At 42.2% G+C, this 18,818-nt stretch overlaps 1 protein-coding gene across 8 annotated transcripts in view; it reads right to left on the minus strand.

The window, feature by feature from the left end:
• Window positions 1-15,352: 15,352 nt before the first annotated feature.
• The window catches only part of GATA3 (GATA binding protein 3), a 37,699-nt gene continuing 34,233 nt past the window's right edge, over window positions 15,353-18,818 (minus strand). For 6 of the 8 annotated variants that reach the window (XM_075345308.1, XM_075345305.1, XM_075345306.1 and 3 more), the window contains one exon: window positions 15,353-16,364. In XM_075345308.1, the coding sequence (XP_075201423.1) occupies window positions 16,080-16,364 (285 nt within the window). In that variant the 3' untranslated portion in view covers window positions 15,353-16,079. The remainder of the gene's footprint in view (window positions 16,365-18,818) is intronic. The other 2 variants (XM_075345313.1, XM_075345312.1) reach the window with 1 other exon arrangement.

An 18,818-nucleotide genomic window follows, 5' to 3' on the forward strand; every position in this document is an offset into this window, starting at 1 on the left:
AAATATAATAATTGGCATTTTTTAAGTTTCAAGTCCTTTTTGTAGCCTTGCAGCACTGGGGTTCTAGGTTCAAGTCCCACCAAAGACAACATTTCCAATTTCTAAAGAATTAATATGTTACTTCTATGTTTGTGTGGGGGTTTTTTTCTACACTCCAATGACATGCTAATGGGGAATTTAGTCCCAGTGGAGATAGTGATTTGATTAGTGATGGGTGGACGCAGACTGTAAAAGTCCGGATCCGGATTTCAGGTGTCAATCCAGATCCGGCAACTCGGGAAATGAAAAAAAAATAAAGGAAAAAAAAAGAAAATGAGAATAAAGCAAGTACTTCATACTTACCAAGGCTCTGTTGTGGCGATACACTGCTCCTTTGGCCGCCCATTCACTTCTGGGGCCACTTATTAGCCTCATGCATATGCACTGCTTTCCCCGCCCACCGGTGTCTGTGATTGGTTGCAGTCAGACACACTTCCAGCCTGTGTGACAGCGTCTGCCTGCAACCAATCACAGGCGCTGTCTATGGGTCTATATCATACAGTAAAAATAAATAAATAAAATATTTGGCATAGGGTCCCCCATATTATGACACCCAGCACAGATAAAGCATATGGCTACAGGCTGCAGACCCCAGCCGTGCAGTTATCTTGGCTCTGTATGAAAATAAGAGGAACCACATGAGACTTTTTTTTTTTTTTTTTAATTAGTTAAAGGAGTTGTCCGACATAAACTCAAAAATTTTTGTTAAGCTAATCTGTGCTGTATTGTCATATAAAACACCCCTACATTGTTATTTTTTGTTTTCTAACTTTTGTTCCTCTTGAATTCACCCTTTATTCTCTGCAGCTCCTTGTTTACATTCAGCTCCAGCAAACTGACCTCTTCCTGTGCTAAACCTCACAGTCAGAGCTGGCACCGCCCAGCCTCAGTGTCCAGCCCCTCCCCAGTGTCCAGCCTCGCCCCCTGCCCGCCCCCTGCACACACATTCCCTGTCAGTATTCAGCCTCAGCACTGACCTGTTATCACTACAGCATTGCAAATAGCCCCACATCGGGCTCTGCACCCCACACCACATCGGGCTCTGCACCGCACACGCACACATATGGCTCTGCACCGCACACATATGGCTCTGCACCGCACACATATGGCTCTGCACCGCACACATATGGCTCTGCACCGCACCGCACACATATGGCTCTGCACTGCACACGCACAGACAGGGCTCTGCACCGCACACCACATCGGGCTCTGCAGCGCACACGCACACATATGGCTCTGCACCGCACACATATGGCTCTGCATTGCACACATATGGCTCTGCACCGCACACATTTGGCTCCGCACCGCACCGCACACATATGGCTCTGCACCGCACCGCACAAATATGTCTCTGCACCGCACACGCACACATATGGCTCTGCAGCGCACACGCACACATATGGCTCTGCAGCGCACACGCACAGACAGGGCTCTTCAGCGCACACAGACAGGGCTCTGCACCGCACACAGACAGGGCTCTGCAGCGCACACAGACACCGTGTGCACCGACCCCCCTTGCACCAACCCCCACCATCCCCCATCCCCATAGGGAACACATGTAGGGAGTACATACTCACCCGTCCTCAGTCCCCGCCGCTCCTGCACGTTCGCGCGCTGTCTGTGCTCTGGACATATCAGCACAGTACACAGTGACGTCACCGCTGTGCTGAAGAGAGCACAGACAGCCGGAGAGTGATGAGAAGCTGCGCTCCTTCTCATCAGCACTTTCAAATGTACCGGCATCTGTGATCTGTGATTCCGGTACATTTGAATGTGCGATCCTGAGCAGGGGGCCCTGTGCTGACACCACGGCAGCCGCCGCGAGGCCCCGCCCCCAGGTCACGGATCCCACAGAAGTGCAGGGGGAGGTTGCGGGGAGAGTAAGGGGTGCGGGGGAATGTGTGGGAGGATGCAGGGAAGGGGGCGGGGCTCACGCACTGTACCTGCCCAGCAAGGAGGCGACATGCTGTTCCAGATTTGCATGTCACCATGGCCCTGCCCATGTTGACATGAAATGACCGGAAGCAGCAAAATTGCGGCAGGAGCAGTCACATGACCACTCTGAGCCGGGGGAGAGGGGCTGACAGCAGGGCAGGTAAGTGCTCTCTATCTACTTACCTGCCCCAATGTAGCCCAATAGGGGAATAAAAAAAAAAGTCAAAAGAAGCCAGATAACCCCTTTAAATAAATAATTTTTTAAAAAAATAGCGTGCAGTCCCCCCAATTTTGATAAAGCCCGACAGCTGGGGGCTAGTATTCTCAGGCTGGGGAGACCCATGCTTATTGGGCAGCACCCCCAGCCTAAAATAGCGGCCTGCAGCCAACCAGGATTTCCATATCCATTAGATCCCAGCACTTTACACAGCTCTTCCTAATTGCCCTGATGTGATGGCAACCTATAAGAGGCCCCATTACTAATCTGTACGTGAAAGTAAATAAATACAAACACCAAAAAAATCCTTTATTTGAAATAAAACATAAAAAACACCCTCATTTTTTTTTTCAACCCCAAAAATACCCCACGTCTGACGTAATCCACACGAGGTCCCACGACAATTCCAACTCTGCTAAATATCTGAAATCACAGAGCACAATCACAGACCATAACTGCCTACTGCGGACTTCAGGCAGAGACTGAGACACGCGATCAGCGATGATACCACTCAGGTTATTTGCGGTCACAGCTGGAGGGTCCCACGGTCCTCCACCTGTGAACGCAGATAACGTGACCTCAGGTGACCTCAGAAAAGCCAGGGACCCCACTTCAAGTGAGACCTGAATTTCCTGGCAGAAAACCATAATTTTTGCCAAGAAATGTAAATATGGTACTTGAAATTTTACACCATATCCCTGCACGCAATCTACACCTGGCAAAAAATTGCATCACTACTGCGTCATACCGCATGCTGATGATGCTTTTTTTTTTTTTGCCAGGAGGTGTATATTTGGTGCATGAATATGGTGTAAAAATTTCATCACCAAATCTACATTTCTTGGCCCAAAAATACAAAAATAAAGGTTTGATGCCATTTTGGTGCACTTTTCTGCCAGGAGGTGTAAATATGGTGCTGAAATGTCTGTATCACATTTCAGCACCAAGTTTGCATTTCCTGGCAGAAAAAAAAACTTGTTTTGCATTTTTGGCCCAAGAGATGCAAATTTGGTGATGAAATTGTTACACCATATTCATGCACCCAATCTACACCTCCGGGAAAAAAAATGCATCAAAACCACATGCAGAATGATGTGGTAGTGATCCAATTTTTTTTGCCAGGAGGTGTAGAATGGGTGTATGAATATGGTTTAAAAATTTCAGCACCAAATTTGCATCTCTTGTCAAAAAAATGCAGTTTTCTGTTGGGAGATGCAGGTGAGTTTATTAAGTTTAACCCCTTCACGACCGGACGATTTTTTCGCTTTCCATTTTATTTTTTCGCCATTCTTTTTCTGAGAGACGTAACTTTTTTATTTTTCAGTCAATATGGTCATGTGAGGGCTCATTTTTTGCGGAACGAGCTGTACTTTTAAATGAAACCATCAGTTTTACCATATAGTGTACTAGAAAACGGCAAAAAAATTCCAAATGCTGAAAAATTGCAAAAAAAAAGTGCGATAGCACTATGGTTTTTGAGATATTTTATTCACTGTGTTCACTATATGGTAAAACTGATGTATGGGTGTGATGCCTCAGGTCAGTGCGAGTTCGTAGACACCAAATATGTATAGGTTTACTTTTATATAAGGGGTTAAAAAAAGTCGGAAGTTTGTCCAAAAAAAGTGGCGCACGTTTTACGCCATATTCCGTGACCCGTAGCGTTCTCATTTTTCGGGATCTATGGCTCAATGATGGCTTATTTTTTGCGTCTCGAGCTGACATTTTTAACGGTACCAATTTTGCGCAGATGCTACGTTTTGATCGCCTCTTATTGCATTTTGCGCAAACGTTGTGGCGACAAAAAAACATCATTTTAGCGTTTGGAATTTTTTTGCCTCTATGCCGTATACTGATCAGATTAATTGATTTTATATTTTGATAGATTGGGCGTTTCTGAACGCGGCGATACCAAATGTGTGTATATTTTTTATTTTTTTAACCCTTTAATTTTCAATGGGGCGAATGGGGGGTGATTTGAACTTTTAGGTTTTTTTGTTTTTTTTAATTTTTTAAAACTTTTTTTAACTTTTTTTTTTTATTTTACTAGTCCCCCTAGGGGGTTATTGCGATCAGCATTCCGATCGCTCTGCAGTATCTGCTGATCACAGCTACAAGGCTGTAAACAGCAGATACGCTCTCTTTCTCTTTTGCTGTGCCACTGGCACAGCGAAAGTAAAAGCAAGTCAGGTGTAGTACAGGAGTCATCACATGACCCTGTGCTACCATGACAACTATCGGGAGTCACGTGATCGCGTCACGTGACTTCCGGTATCGGGCGGTAAGGAAATGTTTACCGCGATCGCGCTTATAATGGTGCTGTCACATATTGACAGCGCCATATAAGGGGTTAAACGGCACGAACAGATAACGATTCTGCTTGTGCCTAGCAGGTACACATCTCAGCTGTGAAAATCAGCTGAGATGTGTGCCGATCGCAGCATGATGCTGCCGGCAGACCGCAGGCTGTAACATTATGACCGCAATGACGTAATTTTACGGCCCGCGGTCGTTAAGGGGTTAATGAGGTCATCTGAGGTCCTCTGAGGTCAGGCTATCTGCGGTCACAGGTGGAGGACCGAGGGAACTGCTGTGACTGCAGCTAACCTGAGTGATGTTACTGCTGATCGCTGTGGCTCATTCATTCTCTGCCTAGAGCTCACAGTGGGCAGTCATGTTCAATGATCGCGCGCTGTCAGTTCAGATGTAGCAGAGCTGGAATCGTCAGGGGACCTCATGTGGATTACATCGGACCTGCAAGAGAGTTTTGGGGTTGATAAAGGCATGAAAGAGGGTGTTTTTTGTATTTTAATTCAAATAAAGGATTTTTCAGTGTTTGTGTTTATTTACTTTCACTTACAGATTAGTAATGGGAAGTCTCATAGAACCTTCCATTACTAATCTAGGGCTTAGTGACAGCTGTGGGCTGTTATTAACCCCTTATTGCCCCGATTGCCATCACACAGGGCAATCGGGAAGAGCTGGTTAAAGTGCTGGGATTATCGCATCTAATGGATTTGACAATTCTGGGTGGCTACAGTCCGCTATTTTTAGGCTGGGGGTGGCCCAATAAGTATGGGTCTCCCCAGCCTGAGACTACCAGCCCCCATCTGTCGGGCTTTATCTTGGCTGGATATCAAAATTGGGGCAAATTGGTTTTTTTAATTATTTATTTAATTTTTTTTTTATTTTTTTTTTAAAAGCCGCATGTGGTTACTCTTATTTTGATACACAGCTGTCATGACCTCATGGCAAGCGGATCCAGGAAGGTGGCGAGTGTCCGAGAGTAGAGTGGACCCACTGGACCACAGGGGGAACCTGGACTTACCCCTTAGCAGAGGGAGGGGCTTGACTAAGCACCCGCCGAAAGGAGGGATGCCAGGTGCCACTCCCAGTGCAAGCTGAGTGGGTCTAAGTGACAGCCGGACTGGGGAAACAGAAACACAGAGCAGAGACCTGAATAGGAATGAACAGCGTAAGCAACAGCAGACATCAGGCACGAGACACCAGGAGTAGGACCTCAGGCACGGGTCCTCAGGCATAGGTCATGGACATTAGGTCAGGCTCCAGACATTGAGCAGAGGTCATTAGACACCGGACATCGGGTACAGGAGGCACGGACCGCAAGAGGGCAGTGCAGGCATAGGCGTGACCACATCAGAGTGATGTCAGCACAGCAGGTACATCCAGACTTCAGGTTACATAAAACACAACTTTATTCACAGGAGATGGAAGGACTTTGGGTCCATCACACAGCAGGATAACAGGTAACACAGCAGGGCTTCGGGTACATCACAAGGCAGGATATCAGGGTACATCACAAGGCAGGATATCAGGGTACATCACATGGCAGGAATACAAATACAGGAACAGGACCAGGCTGGAGTCCAGGGGGAATGCCAGTAACCAGATACATCAGTCCCTGAATATGCAGATACCTGAAGATCCGGGACAATGGTTAACCGGACTGCAGACAGGATACCAGCTTCAGACAGGTGACTGGACTCAGGAAGTTAACTGGACTCAGGAACAGAATACACCAGCCCTTCCGGAAACATATCTCTCTCTTTCTCTCTCTCTCTTTCTCTCTAATAAATAGCAACAGAAGCAAAATTAAATGCATAGTCCAATCAATCAGTATCATCCTTAACTAGTAAAAGCTCCCATTTGTTTTGGCGATTAATGCTGCCATGCCAGCATTTCTTTCATAGCTACTACTGCCCTCTATAAGGTTGCACTCACATTGGCGTATAGCCAGCATATAACGTGGACAAGTGCTATCCAATGTTATACTATGGATCAGTGCTAATCAGCGATTTTTTTTTTCATGCCAATTCGGCATAAGAAAAAAACATTGTCACATGCTGCGATTTGCAGCATATCTCGTCTCATTCACACCCTTACAAGTCAATGTGTGAGTGTGAAAAATCGGCCTACACTTGGATGTCATCCAAGTGCAGTCCGATATATACTGAGACAGGCAATGGAGAAGACAAAGCGATTAATCTTTCCTTCTCCTCCTCACTTGTGATCTTATTCTCGTATGCAACAGAATCAGAGCACAGTAAAATAACACTTGGCTCACACTCACAGCAGAGTTTGAGCGGAGTGTCATTAGCATATCGCATTCAATGCTCTCGCATTAGATGCTATACTCTAGTGCAGATGTCTCAAACACGTGGTCAGCGGGCCGCATGCAGCCCCTCATCTATGCTTCATGCGGCCCCCAGGCCCGTTTCCCTGTTAACTATCGCGGCAGATGCAGGGGCCACAGCCACTGTCTGGACTTTGTTAGATGAATGTTTTGCCGGCGCTGCGCTCTCAGAGCCAAGGGCTCTGCGCGCGCAGTGCCGGCAAACATTCATGTGACATAAATCGCTGACATAGGCTGCGGCCCCTGCACCTGCCGCGATAGTCACAGGAGGCACAGGCCTGGGGGCCGCACGAAGCAGAGATGAGGGAACGCGGGACAGGTGAGAAGAATGGTCTTTTTTGGGTTTTTTTGTGTATGTATGTATGTATTAACCCCTTAGCAATCTATGACGTACTGGGTATGTCATGGCTCCCTGGTACTTAAAGACCCATGACGTACCTAGTACGTCATGGCAAAATCGCAGCCCCGGAGCTCCTGTGGCTGCGATTGCTTTGCAAATACCTTAGATTTGGGGAGGAGGGGACCTAAGGAGGGGTGGTGTCTTCTCCCTACGGAGGCTGTGATTGGCTGACGAACGCCGCTCAGCCAATCACAGCCACAGTAATGTTTCAGCCATTGAAAATGGCTGAAACATTGAAATCCAGCCATGATCAGTACAATAGCCCTGATCATTGGCTGGAGCTGGGTGACCTCTGTTTCACCCACCCCCAGCTCTGATTGGAGACACCGACCTTGTGACCGATCTCTCCAATCACTGTGGATCTGGGGCCGGAGACCGCCCCCTCAGCTTCACTCCGACATCTGTGGAAGCTGAGGACAGCGATCGGTAAGTTATACCTCCACTGCCCCCTTTCAGCCGCCGTCACTGCCCCCCCCCCGACCCATTACTACAGGATGGGGACATTACTATAGAATAGGGACAAGGTGGGCACATGACTATAGGATAGGGACAAGGTGGGCACATGACTATAGAATAGGGACAAGGTAGGCACATGACTATAGGATGGAGACAAGGTGGGCACATTACTATAGGATAGGGACAAGGTGGGCACATGACTATACAATAGAGAGACAAGGTGGGCACATGACTATAGGATGGAGATAAGGTGGGCACATGACTATAGGATGGGGACAAGGTGGGCACATTACTATAGGATAGGGACAAGGTGGGCACATGACTATAGGATGGGGACAAGGTGAGCACATTACTATAGGATGGGGACAAGGTGGGCACATTACTATAGGATAGGAACAAGGTGGGCACATGACTATAGGATAGGGACAAGGTGGGCACATGACTATAGAATAGGGACAAGGTAGGCACATGACTATAGGATGGGGACAAGGTGGGCACATTACTATAGGATAGGGACAAGGTGGGCACATGACTATAGAATAGGGACAAGGTGGGCACATGACTATAGGATGGGGACAAGGTGGACACATGACTATAGAATAGGGATAAGGTGGGCACATGACTATAGGATGGGGACAAGGTGGACACATGACTATAGAATAGGGACAAGGTGGGCACATGACTATAGGATGGGGACAAGGTGGACACATGACTATAGAATAGGGACAAGGTGGGCACATGACTATAGGATGGGGATAAGGTGGGCACATGACTATAGGATGGGGACAAGGTGGGCACATTATTATAGGATAGGGACAAGGTGGGCACATGACTATAGGATGGGGACAAGGTGAGCACATTACTATAGGATGGTGACAAGGTGGGCACATTACTATAGGATGGGGACAAGGCTGCGGACATTACTAAAGGATGGGGACATTACAAGGATGGGCATAATACTATTGGATGGGAACATTACTATAGAATGAGGACATGGCTGGGGTCATTACTATAGGATGGGACAAGGTGGGCACATTACTATAGGATGGGGACTAGGATGGGCACAGTACTACAGGATAGGGTCATTACTACAAGGGGACAAGGATGAAAAACATTACTATAGGATAGGGATAAGGCTAGGGACATTACTATAGGATAGGGACATTACTATAGGATGGGGACAAGGATGAACACATTACTACAGGATGGGCACATTATGATAAGATGGGGACAAGGCTGGGGATATAACTATAGGATGGGGACAAGGTTGGCACATTACTATAGGATTGGGACATTACTGTAGTATGGGCACATTACTATAGAATGGGAACTATATGATGGGGACAGTACTACAGCATAGAGAGATTGCTACAAGGGGACAAGGATGGGGAACATTACCATAAGATGGGGACAAGGCTGGACACATTACTACAGGATGGGCACATTACGATAAGATGGGGACAAGGCTGGGGACATTACTACAGGATAGGGACAAGGCTGAGGACATTACTATAGGATGGAGCTCTAAAATGATCTGAAAACAAAGATTATTCAACATAGTTGTTCAGGGGAAGGATACAAAAAGTTGTCTCAGAGATTTAAACTGTCAGTTTCCACTGTAAGTAACATAGTAAGGAAATGGAAGAACACAGGTACAGTTCTTGTTAAGCCCAGAAGTGGCAGGCCAAAAAAAATATCAGAAAGGCAGAGAAGAATGGTGAGAACAGTCAAGGACAATCCACAGACCACTTTCAAAGACCTGCAGCATCATCTTGCTGCAGATTGTGTCACTGTGCATCGGTCAACAATACAGCGCATTTTGCACAAGGAGAAGCTGAATGGGAGAGTGATGCGAAAGAAGCAGATTCTGCAAGCATGCCACAAACAGAGTCGCCTGAGGTATGCAAAAGCACATTTGGACAAGCCAGTTACATTTTGGAAGAAGGTCCTGTGGACTGATGAAACAAAGATTAAGTTGTTTGGTCATACTAAAAGGCGTTATGCATGGAGGCAAGAAAACACGGCATTCCAAGAAAAGCACTTGCTACCCTCAGTACAATTTGGTGGAGGTTCCATCATGCTTTGGGGCTGTGTGGCCAATGCCGGCACCGGGAATCTTGTTAAAGTTGAGGGTTGCATGGATTCAACTCAGTATCAGCAGATTCTTGACAATAATGTGCAAGAATCAGTGATGAAGTTGAAGTTACGCAGGGGATGGATATTTCAGCAAGACAATGATCCAAAACACCGCTTCAAATCTACTCAGGCATTCATGCAGAGGAACAATTACAATGTTCTGGAATCTAGGATCTACAAAATATTAATGTCACTTTTATGTTGAGGTGCCCATAATTTTGCACCGGTCAAATTTTGTTTAAATGCGGATTGCACATTTTCTGTTAGTACAATAAACCTCATTTCAATCCAGAAATATTACTCAGTCCATCAGTTATTAGATATATGAAACTGAAACAGCTGTTGCAAAAACCCAAATTGTTATAAAGAAAAAAGGTTAAAATTAATAGGGGTGCCCAAACTTTTTCATATGACTGAATGCAACTTTATTAATGTTATATATTAGAAGTCAACAAATGTAAAAATTATCTCTAGCAAATAACCATTTATTTGTGATCAATGCCTACAAACTCAACTTAACGGGAATGTGTCATTAGAAAACTATATATTGTTTAAATGAAAATTTTTAAGTCAAATAAAAAAAATGACTTAACGTATTTCATTTAGTTTAGATAGTATGCTGAAATCTTTCATTTTTTTACTTTGGCTACTGAGTCTTAAGGCTGCTCTACATGCAGCGACATCACTAGCAATGTCGCTGGTGAAAGCACCCGCCCCCGTCAGTTGTGCATCACGACCAAATCGCTGCCCATGGCGCACAACATCGCTAGGAACCGTCACACATACTTACCTGCCTAGCGACGTCGCTGTGGCCAGCGAACCTCCTCCTTTATAAGGGGACGGTTTGTGCAGCGTCACAGCGACGTCCCACGGCAGCAATCCAATAGAAGCGGAGGGGCGGAGAGCAGCCGAAAGAAAGTGATGCCCACCTCGTTGCCAGAGGACGCAGGTAAGGTGTTGTTCTTTGTTCCTGGGGTGTCACACGTAGTGATGTGTGCTGCCTCAGGAACGATGAACAACCTGCGTCCTGCAACAGCAACGATATTTGGGATTAGAACGACGTGTCAACGATCAACGATTAGGTGAGTAATTTTGATCGTTAGCGGTCATTCGTACATTTCACATACAACGACGTCGCTAACGAGACCGAATGTGCGTCACGAATTCCGTGATCCCAATGACATCTCGTTAGCGATGTCGTTGCGTGTAAAGCCCCCTTTAGAATTGGTTAACACTTACGGTTCTGTCAATATAACTTTTTAGTAGTCATCTCAATTTCATCCGGACAGGAATAAAATGAATGGTAACATTTGTATACTTATAACACAGGATTCATCATTCACAATAAGCAATGTTCAGAGCTCACCTCCTCCCCCTCCCTAGCCCATGACATCTGCACAGAACCCAGAACATGTCTAGAAATTTCTCCTATTGAAGCCATTGAGTTGGCTCCAGACGATTAATGGCTATGGTCCATGTGACCTATAATTAAGAGATATTTCATCATTATGTGATCGGGGCACTTGGTGCTGGGAATCCAACTGATCATGAGTACAAACCGGTTGCCCCTTTGATATTTATTGCTGTATTCCAAAAAATGTTTTCATTCGTTACTTATCCTTATCTGGGCTTCTTTTCTAAAGTTCTAATTTTTAATAACTTATTTGTTTTGGGGAATGAATGCGGAAAAAAAGTAATTCCCCCATGCCATGTTAATTGTATTTACAGGTTGATAGAACTTGCCAAAGCGAAATACACATTGTTTGTATTTTACTTTTGCACATCATAAACATGTTTTATTACAAAAAAATATAACATCCAGAGCTTTTATTTTTCTATGTAGCCATATGATGATCAATTTTGGTCGGAAAAATTTTAATTGTTATTACAGACATCTTTTATTACTTATTAATTGTTAGTCATCTGTAATATATTTTTTCCCACAGGAAATAAAAAAACAGGAAATTTTCAAAGCATATATTTTAAATACCGTACATTGTATAAGTTATAATGGAAAAAAAATATGATTTTTTTTTAATTATTTGCTGTTTTTAAGTTATATAGTCATTTTAAATAAAATATGTTTTTTTCTTTGGGGGAGTTGATATTTAATAAATTTGATTATGTCTATTGCAAATTAATGTTGTGACTTAAAGGGTTATTCCCATCTACAAGATCCTATCCCAATAAGTAATAGGTATAATAATAATATTACCAAATACCTCCAATTAGAAATGTAGTATAGTTCTCCTGATTAGCTATGTCCCTTATCTCATGTGCAGGGCTTTACAGTAACTTAGCTATCTATGGTTACGACCACCAGCAACTAACTTTTAATATATGAATGGCCGCAACAATGAATACCTAAGCTGCAATGCCTGCACATGAGGTAAGTGACATAGTCACCGTATTAGACAATATCAATTATATTAAATAAAATACATTATACATTGTCTAATTTTTTTCCAATTTTATGCATGTATATTTAGGAATTTTAAATTACCATGTCATGTGACTTTCTGTTACCTTGCGCGCCTTTTTTTTTTTGTTTTTTAATCCACAAGGCTATATAGAGCCTCCATTGTGTAGTGTAACCACGTGTGGTTTATCTGAGGAAGGAGATGTGATCTCTGAAACGCATAATAAAATCACGATTTAACCATTACTGCTGACCATCCTCTTAAGACAGCGCGGGAGTCCACTTCTATTTTATCTTTTGATGCCAACTCCTCGTGCTGCCTGCTGCAGCCATAACCTATATGCTTTCAATAGCAGTGGTTACTATTTTCACAACTGTATCAGGTGAGCACATCTGATATTTATTCTTCAAACATTTGTAACGTTAGCATCCTATTAACGCCTTTTGTCTTTTCAGTCTCCTTCACATGTATTTTTTGGGTTATAAAACGCACTTTTCCTACCAAAAATTTGGGAGGAAATTGAAAGGTGCGTCTTAAAATCCAAATACAGTTTACTGGGAAGTGGAGAATTGGTGCGGGGGGGCTGTCGTGCGGGTGGCCGGCTACCTCTCTGTGCGGGTGGCTCTCTGTGCGGGTGGCTCTCTGTGCGGATGGCCATCTGTGCAGGCTGCTCTCTGTGTTGACGGCCGTCTGCCTCTCTGTGCGGGTGGCTCTCTGTGCAGGTGGCCAGGTGCCTCTTTGTGCGGGTGGCTCTCTGTGCGGGTGGCTCTCTGTGCGAATGGCCCTCTGTGCAGGCTGCTCTCTGTGTAGGCGCCCGGCTGCCTCTTTGTGCGGGTGGCTCTCTTTGCAGGTGGCCAGGTGACTCTCTGTGCAGGCTGCTCTCTGTGTTGACGGCCGTCTGCCTCTCTGTGCGGGTGGCTCTCTGTGCAGGTGGCCAGGTGCCTCTTTGTGCGGGTGGCTCTCTGTGCGGGTGGCTCTCTGTGCGAATGGCCCTCTGTGCAGGCTGCTCTCTGTGTAGGCGCCCGGCTGCCTCTTTGTGCGGGTGGCTCTCTTTGCAGGTGGCCAGGTGACTCTCTGTGCAGGCTGCTCTCTGTGTGGGCAGCCAGCTGCCTCTCTGTGCGGGCGGGTCTCTGTGTGAGCAGGCAGCTGCCTGTCTGTGCCTGCTAGCAGCTGGCTGCCTCTCTGTGCGGGCAGCCGGCTGGCTATCTCTCTCTGCGGGTGGCCGATTGGCTGCCTCACTTTGTGGGCGGCCAGCTGGTTGCCTCACTATGCGGATGGCTGGCTGTGAGGGCTGCAGTGGCTGTGCTGGCCGGGGAAGCTGCCATGGCTGTGCGGCAGGTGTCCCTGCTCTGGCTTAAAATTATGGCACTCGTAGTCAGCGCGTGCGCAGATGGAGCTTTCGGCTGAGAGTTCCATCTGCGCACATGCTTCTCCGGACGCCATTTCTTGAAGCACAAACCGCCGACAGAGCATCTGGGACACCCGCCGCACCGGCCTTCTCCACACAGTTTCCGCTGCCTGCACAGACCCACTGCTGCCAGCACAGACCCAGCACAGACTCCACCGCTGCCAGCACAGACTCCACCAGCACCACTCCTACCTCCTGTGACTCCACTCCACCACCGCTGCCGCTCCACCTCCGGTAAGACAACACCGGAGTATAAGACGGACCTCTTTTTTTTACCTTTTTTTATCTCTAAATTTGGGGTGCATCTTATAATCCAGTGCGTCTTATAAAATGAAAAATATGGTATATCATTAAAACTATTCTACATGTCTAATTGGAGGTATTTGCAAATATTATCACTCCTACTACATATTGGGATTGGATCTTGGAGATGGGAATACCCCTTTAAAGTTGTGATCATTTGATCACTTACATATTTTCCTGCCAGTTTTTAGGCCCTGCTCTGATAACATCAGTAATTTTTTTTAGCATGTATGCCAGAAGAAACAGAATGTACATGCTAAGCTTACCAAAAGCATCTCTATTTAATGCAAAGCATGTCAAAAGAAAGTATTTTTGATCTAAGGGTGGACATATGGGAACAGAGACTTAAATGAGCTGGTAATTATCCAATAGGAAACCCATTTCCATCCATTTAGATTATACACAGATCAATCACCGTTAACAATCGTACACTTCAGGTAGATTTGGTGACAATTATTGTTACATGTTCTTCCATAATAGTGTCATTAATACATGTGTTTATATAGAATGAACAGAACTCAACTACAATGTCAAGAAATTCCATAAACAATATGACACAGTAGCAGACTGCAGTTACTCTTATTTCAATATGAAATATCTGATTAAAGGGGTATACCCATCTCCCAATATGTAGTAGGTGTATTAATAATATTAACAAATACTTCCAATTAGAAATGTATTATAGTTCCCCTGATTCACTATGTCACTTACCTCATGTTCAGGGCATTGCAGGACCTTAGGTATCCATAGTTATAACCACTAGCAACTAACTGTGACTATATACGTGGTCGTAAATATAGATACCTAAGGTCCTGCAATGCCCTGCACATGAGGTAAGTGACATAGTGAATCAGGGAAACTATACTACATTTCTAATTGGAGGTATTTGCTAGTATTTTTATTATTACACCTACTACATATTAGGATACGATCTTGGAGATGGGAATAACCCTTTAAGCTTCCACATAATACAATGCAAAGGAGAACTGATCCCCAAACTATAGTGATAAATTTATGAGTGAAAGTATTGAGCATGGATAGTTTTTGCCCCCACCCCCTCTGACTGTTTAATCCTCATTTATAGCAATAGACCCCTCTCAGGTATGGTCTTTCGTGTATGTGTATATATAAATATACACACACATGCATATATACTGTATGTATATATACACACATATATATAATATATATATACTGTATATATGTTCTGCAGGTCTAATTCTTATAATTTTTTACAGCAAAGAGATAACAAAATAGCAAACACCTTTATTCTTCAACCGAAGGTAATCTATTTTATTTTTAAAAGAAGAAAAATAATATGAAAACAATAAAAGCAGTTCTTTACACTAGCAGTAAATAAATTTATACAACCAATCAGTCTGTATAATATGATGAAATAAATCTACATCTTTTTTTATTATTTTGGTGTCTTTGAAATATACATACAAACAACAATTACAGGAACTTGTTCACAATGCATTGAGGCCTGAGGAATGGGCTAGCTGTACATCCACATTGGCAATATCGTTATAATAACACTGATTGCCCGGGACCAGTAGAACATCCTAAAAAGAGGCCAAAATCCTGAATGTATGAACTGACTACAAGTTTAATGCATCAAACAACTCCAGCCAGCTAGAGGAAAACAACACTGGCAATTTGTTCACTTTTTTTAGACAAAAAGCATTGCAGTTTATAAGTCTTAGTTTCCAAAGCCACCATCTTTATATAGTCTTGTGTTCCTTCATGCTTTTTACACAGGTGCGATAAAAGTCTCCCAAATTTACAATATAGAAGGTTTATTTTTTTTCTATTGTTTTTTTTTCCTTTTTTTTATTTTTTGCAATGTTCATACCTTTCTTCACAGCACTAGAAACCCTTATCAACAGGGAGTCGAAGTTTAAATGGCTTATTCACAAATGGGATCCAGATTCAGTGGTCAAGAATGTGCAGATGCCATAGTGAGTTCCTTTAAAATTTGCTAGCACTACATTGTGTGAGCTTTTAAATAATTTTCTGTCCATAGATAAGGGGGAGGGTCATCAGTTTGCAAAAAAAATGCAAAATAGAGATGAAGTCCTAAGGGAGTAGCAAGAAGCAAGGTTTAAAGTCTAACCCATGGCAGTGACCATACTGGAGGGATGATGAGGTCCAAAGGAGAGGCCGGACGGTGCATGCATTGGTGTTGGTGTGCTCAGCATGTGGCCAGGGTGGCTAAAAGGTGAAATGTGACTAAGCGTAGACATATGCCTGGAGAGGGCGGCAGGGCTAAACGAGCTGCCCTTCGTGTAGTCCTCCAGCCCATCATGCATCTTTTTACTCTTTTTCGACTTGCTAGACATTTTTCTGTTTCTGGTCTGGATTCCTTCCTTCTTCATAGTCAAAGGTCTGTTAATCTAAACAAAAAATAATTATTTGTTTTTGTTTCCCTTTCCTTTGTTTCTTTTGCAAAGTGAAGGCATACAGGAAGCAACATGGTTAATCAGGTTTATATTGTTCTATGAAATATCAGAGACATTTAAATACCGGGTTTGAAAAATTATCCTCATAGAGCAGCAACCATTTCAAAATATACAACATTAGGCAAATCGGGGGAAATGTTGGGGCCAACACCATATTTATGCACAGACACATTTTCTTCTATTGCAGACAAATAACATATTATCAACATCAGTTAAGTTTCATTTTGATCACTTCTGTCAAATCAGATAACAAATAATATCATTGGTAATACTATTATTAATAATAATTTAAAGTATATAATAATAATTATTATTATTATTATTATTATTATTATTATTATTATTATTATATATTCCAGACCTGTATAACAAGGCCTTTTTCAAATAATGTTGAGTTTTTGACAGTGCCAAGTATTATCCAATTTTTTACAAGTCTGAATATTACACTGTGTGTTACATATCATCTGAAGTTTTCCCTTTCTGTCAAACTGTGATGCTTTTATATATATGACCTATGACCCCTGAACTGCACGTACAGCATTTTAAAGTTTTGTGTCATGAACCAGAATTAACACACAAAGCCGGCATACTTCTGGACTAAGTCTGTCTTACTGACATCTGTCTATTCCAACAAGAAATCGCTCAACTTGAAACATGTCAGCATTTACATGCTGGTCTATACAGCATAGATTGATTGCATTAGTCTGGTGCCATTCACATAACAATTAACAAATACTTGCCAAATTGTCCTTCTACTCTATAAAGGTTGACCGTACGGTGGTAAGGTCACCCAATAAAACAGTGGTGTGTGGCTTTAGCAGAAGGGAATTGTTCATGATCCTTACAGAGTCCTACATGAGATCAAGACCCCATTATCTTCCTAATTAGCTACGCATGTTGTCAGAGGTGGTCAGTTTTACAGCTCTTGTAAGCGGCATCTGTCAGAGCAGGTTGTTCGGAGAAATGGGCGGTGATTTAATGTCAGCATTGATTTGATACAAAAAAATATCCGCTTAGTAGAAATCTCTGGACCCTGATAAGTGTTTGTCTTATCAATATTCTATGTGCCAGATTACTAAACATTCTGGATCATAAAATGCTGGTTTTAAGGAATTTCACTGTATAAATAAAAAGGTACACATATAAAAACTACACTTTTGGTTACACCTAACCTTCACAATTTCACATCATAGATATTGTATGAAATAGTACGTAGTATTAGCATTAAAATTAAACTGCATTAATGTGTTAATTTACAGACAAATTTACAAATTAAATATTGAGACGTCTTGTTTTAACACAACAATCTTTTTGCCTGAAAAATATATTTATTCTTCCTTGTTAAAAAGGCTCAATAAGGTTTTAGTTTCAGTGCAAAGTAGATTTTAACTAGTCTTCATATTTGGTGTCTCCTCAGAAGAAAAATATTAGTGTCCGTATATACTGTATATATATATATATATATATATATATATATATATATATATATATATATATATATATACTGCGTGTGTGTGTGTGTGTGTGTGTGTGTATATATATATATATATATATATATATATATATATATATATATATAAATATATATATTATTTTCAAGATACAGATGTAATAAAGTACAGTTTGCACAATAGCATCTCCTTTTTGCATTATAAGTGTACACATATATACTGTATATATATATATATATATATATATATAAGTGTGTGCTAGTGTATGAACCATACTTTATATACTTTATGTGTATATATACGCATGTAGATATATATATGTACTTAAAGTACAAAAGGGATGCTACTGTATAAACTTATTATATATGTATAATGTGTATTGCATTATAAGTGTACACATATATACTGAATATATATATATATATATGTGCTAGTGTACTTAAAGTATATATATATATATATATATATATATATATATATATATATATATATATATATATATATATAATAAAGTACAGCTTATACACTTGCATCCCTTTTGCTATAAGTACATACATTTTTTATATATATATATATATATATATATATATATATATATATATATATAGATGAAAATATATAATAAAGTACAGTTTATACAATAGCATCCCCTTTTGCACTATGACTATATGACTATAGATATATATATATATATATATATATATACATCATGCATCAAGATGTATAATGTAAAAAATGTATGCAAACATATACCTATATGTTTGGATTTATTAATGACTCATATTAGGAAAAAAAAAGTACTTTATATATACTTTTTCATGATTTCCTGTTGTTTTTAAAACTTCTGCAGCCTGCAGTTTACAATGGGAAAAAATGAAAATAATCAGAAGTAATCAGCCAGATATTTGACAAATTGACATGTTCTGGTATGCATCTG

This window comes from Anomaloglossus baeobatrachus, chromosome 4 (genome assembly GCF_048569485.1).
Source record: "Anomaloglossus baeobatrachus isolate aAnoBae1 chromosome 4, aAnoBae1.hap1, whole genome shotgun sequence".
Lineage (NCBI taxonomy): Eukaryota > Metazoa > Chordata > Amphibia > Anura > Aromobatidae > Anomaloglossus > Anomaloglossus baeobatrachus.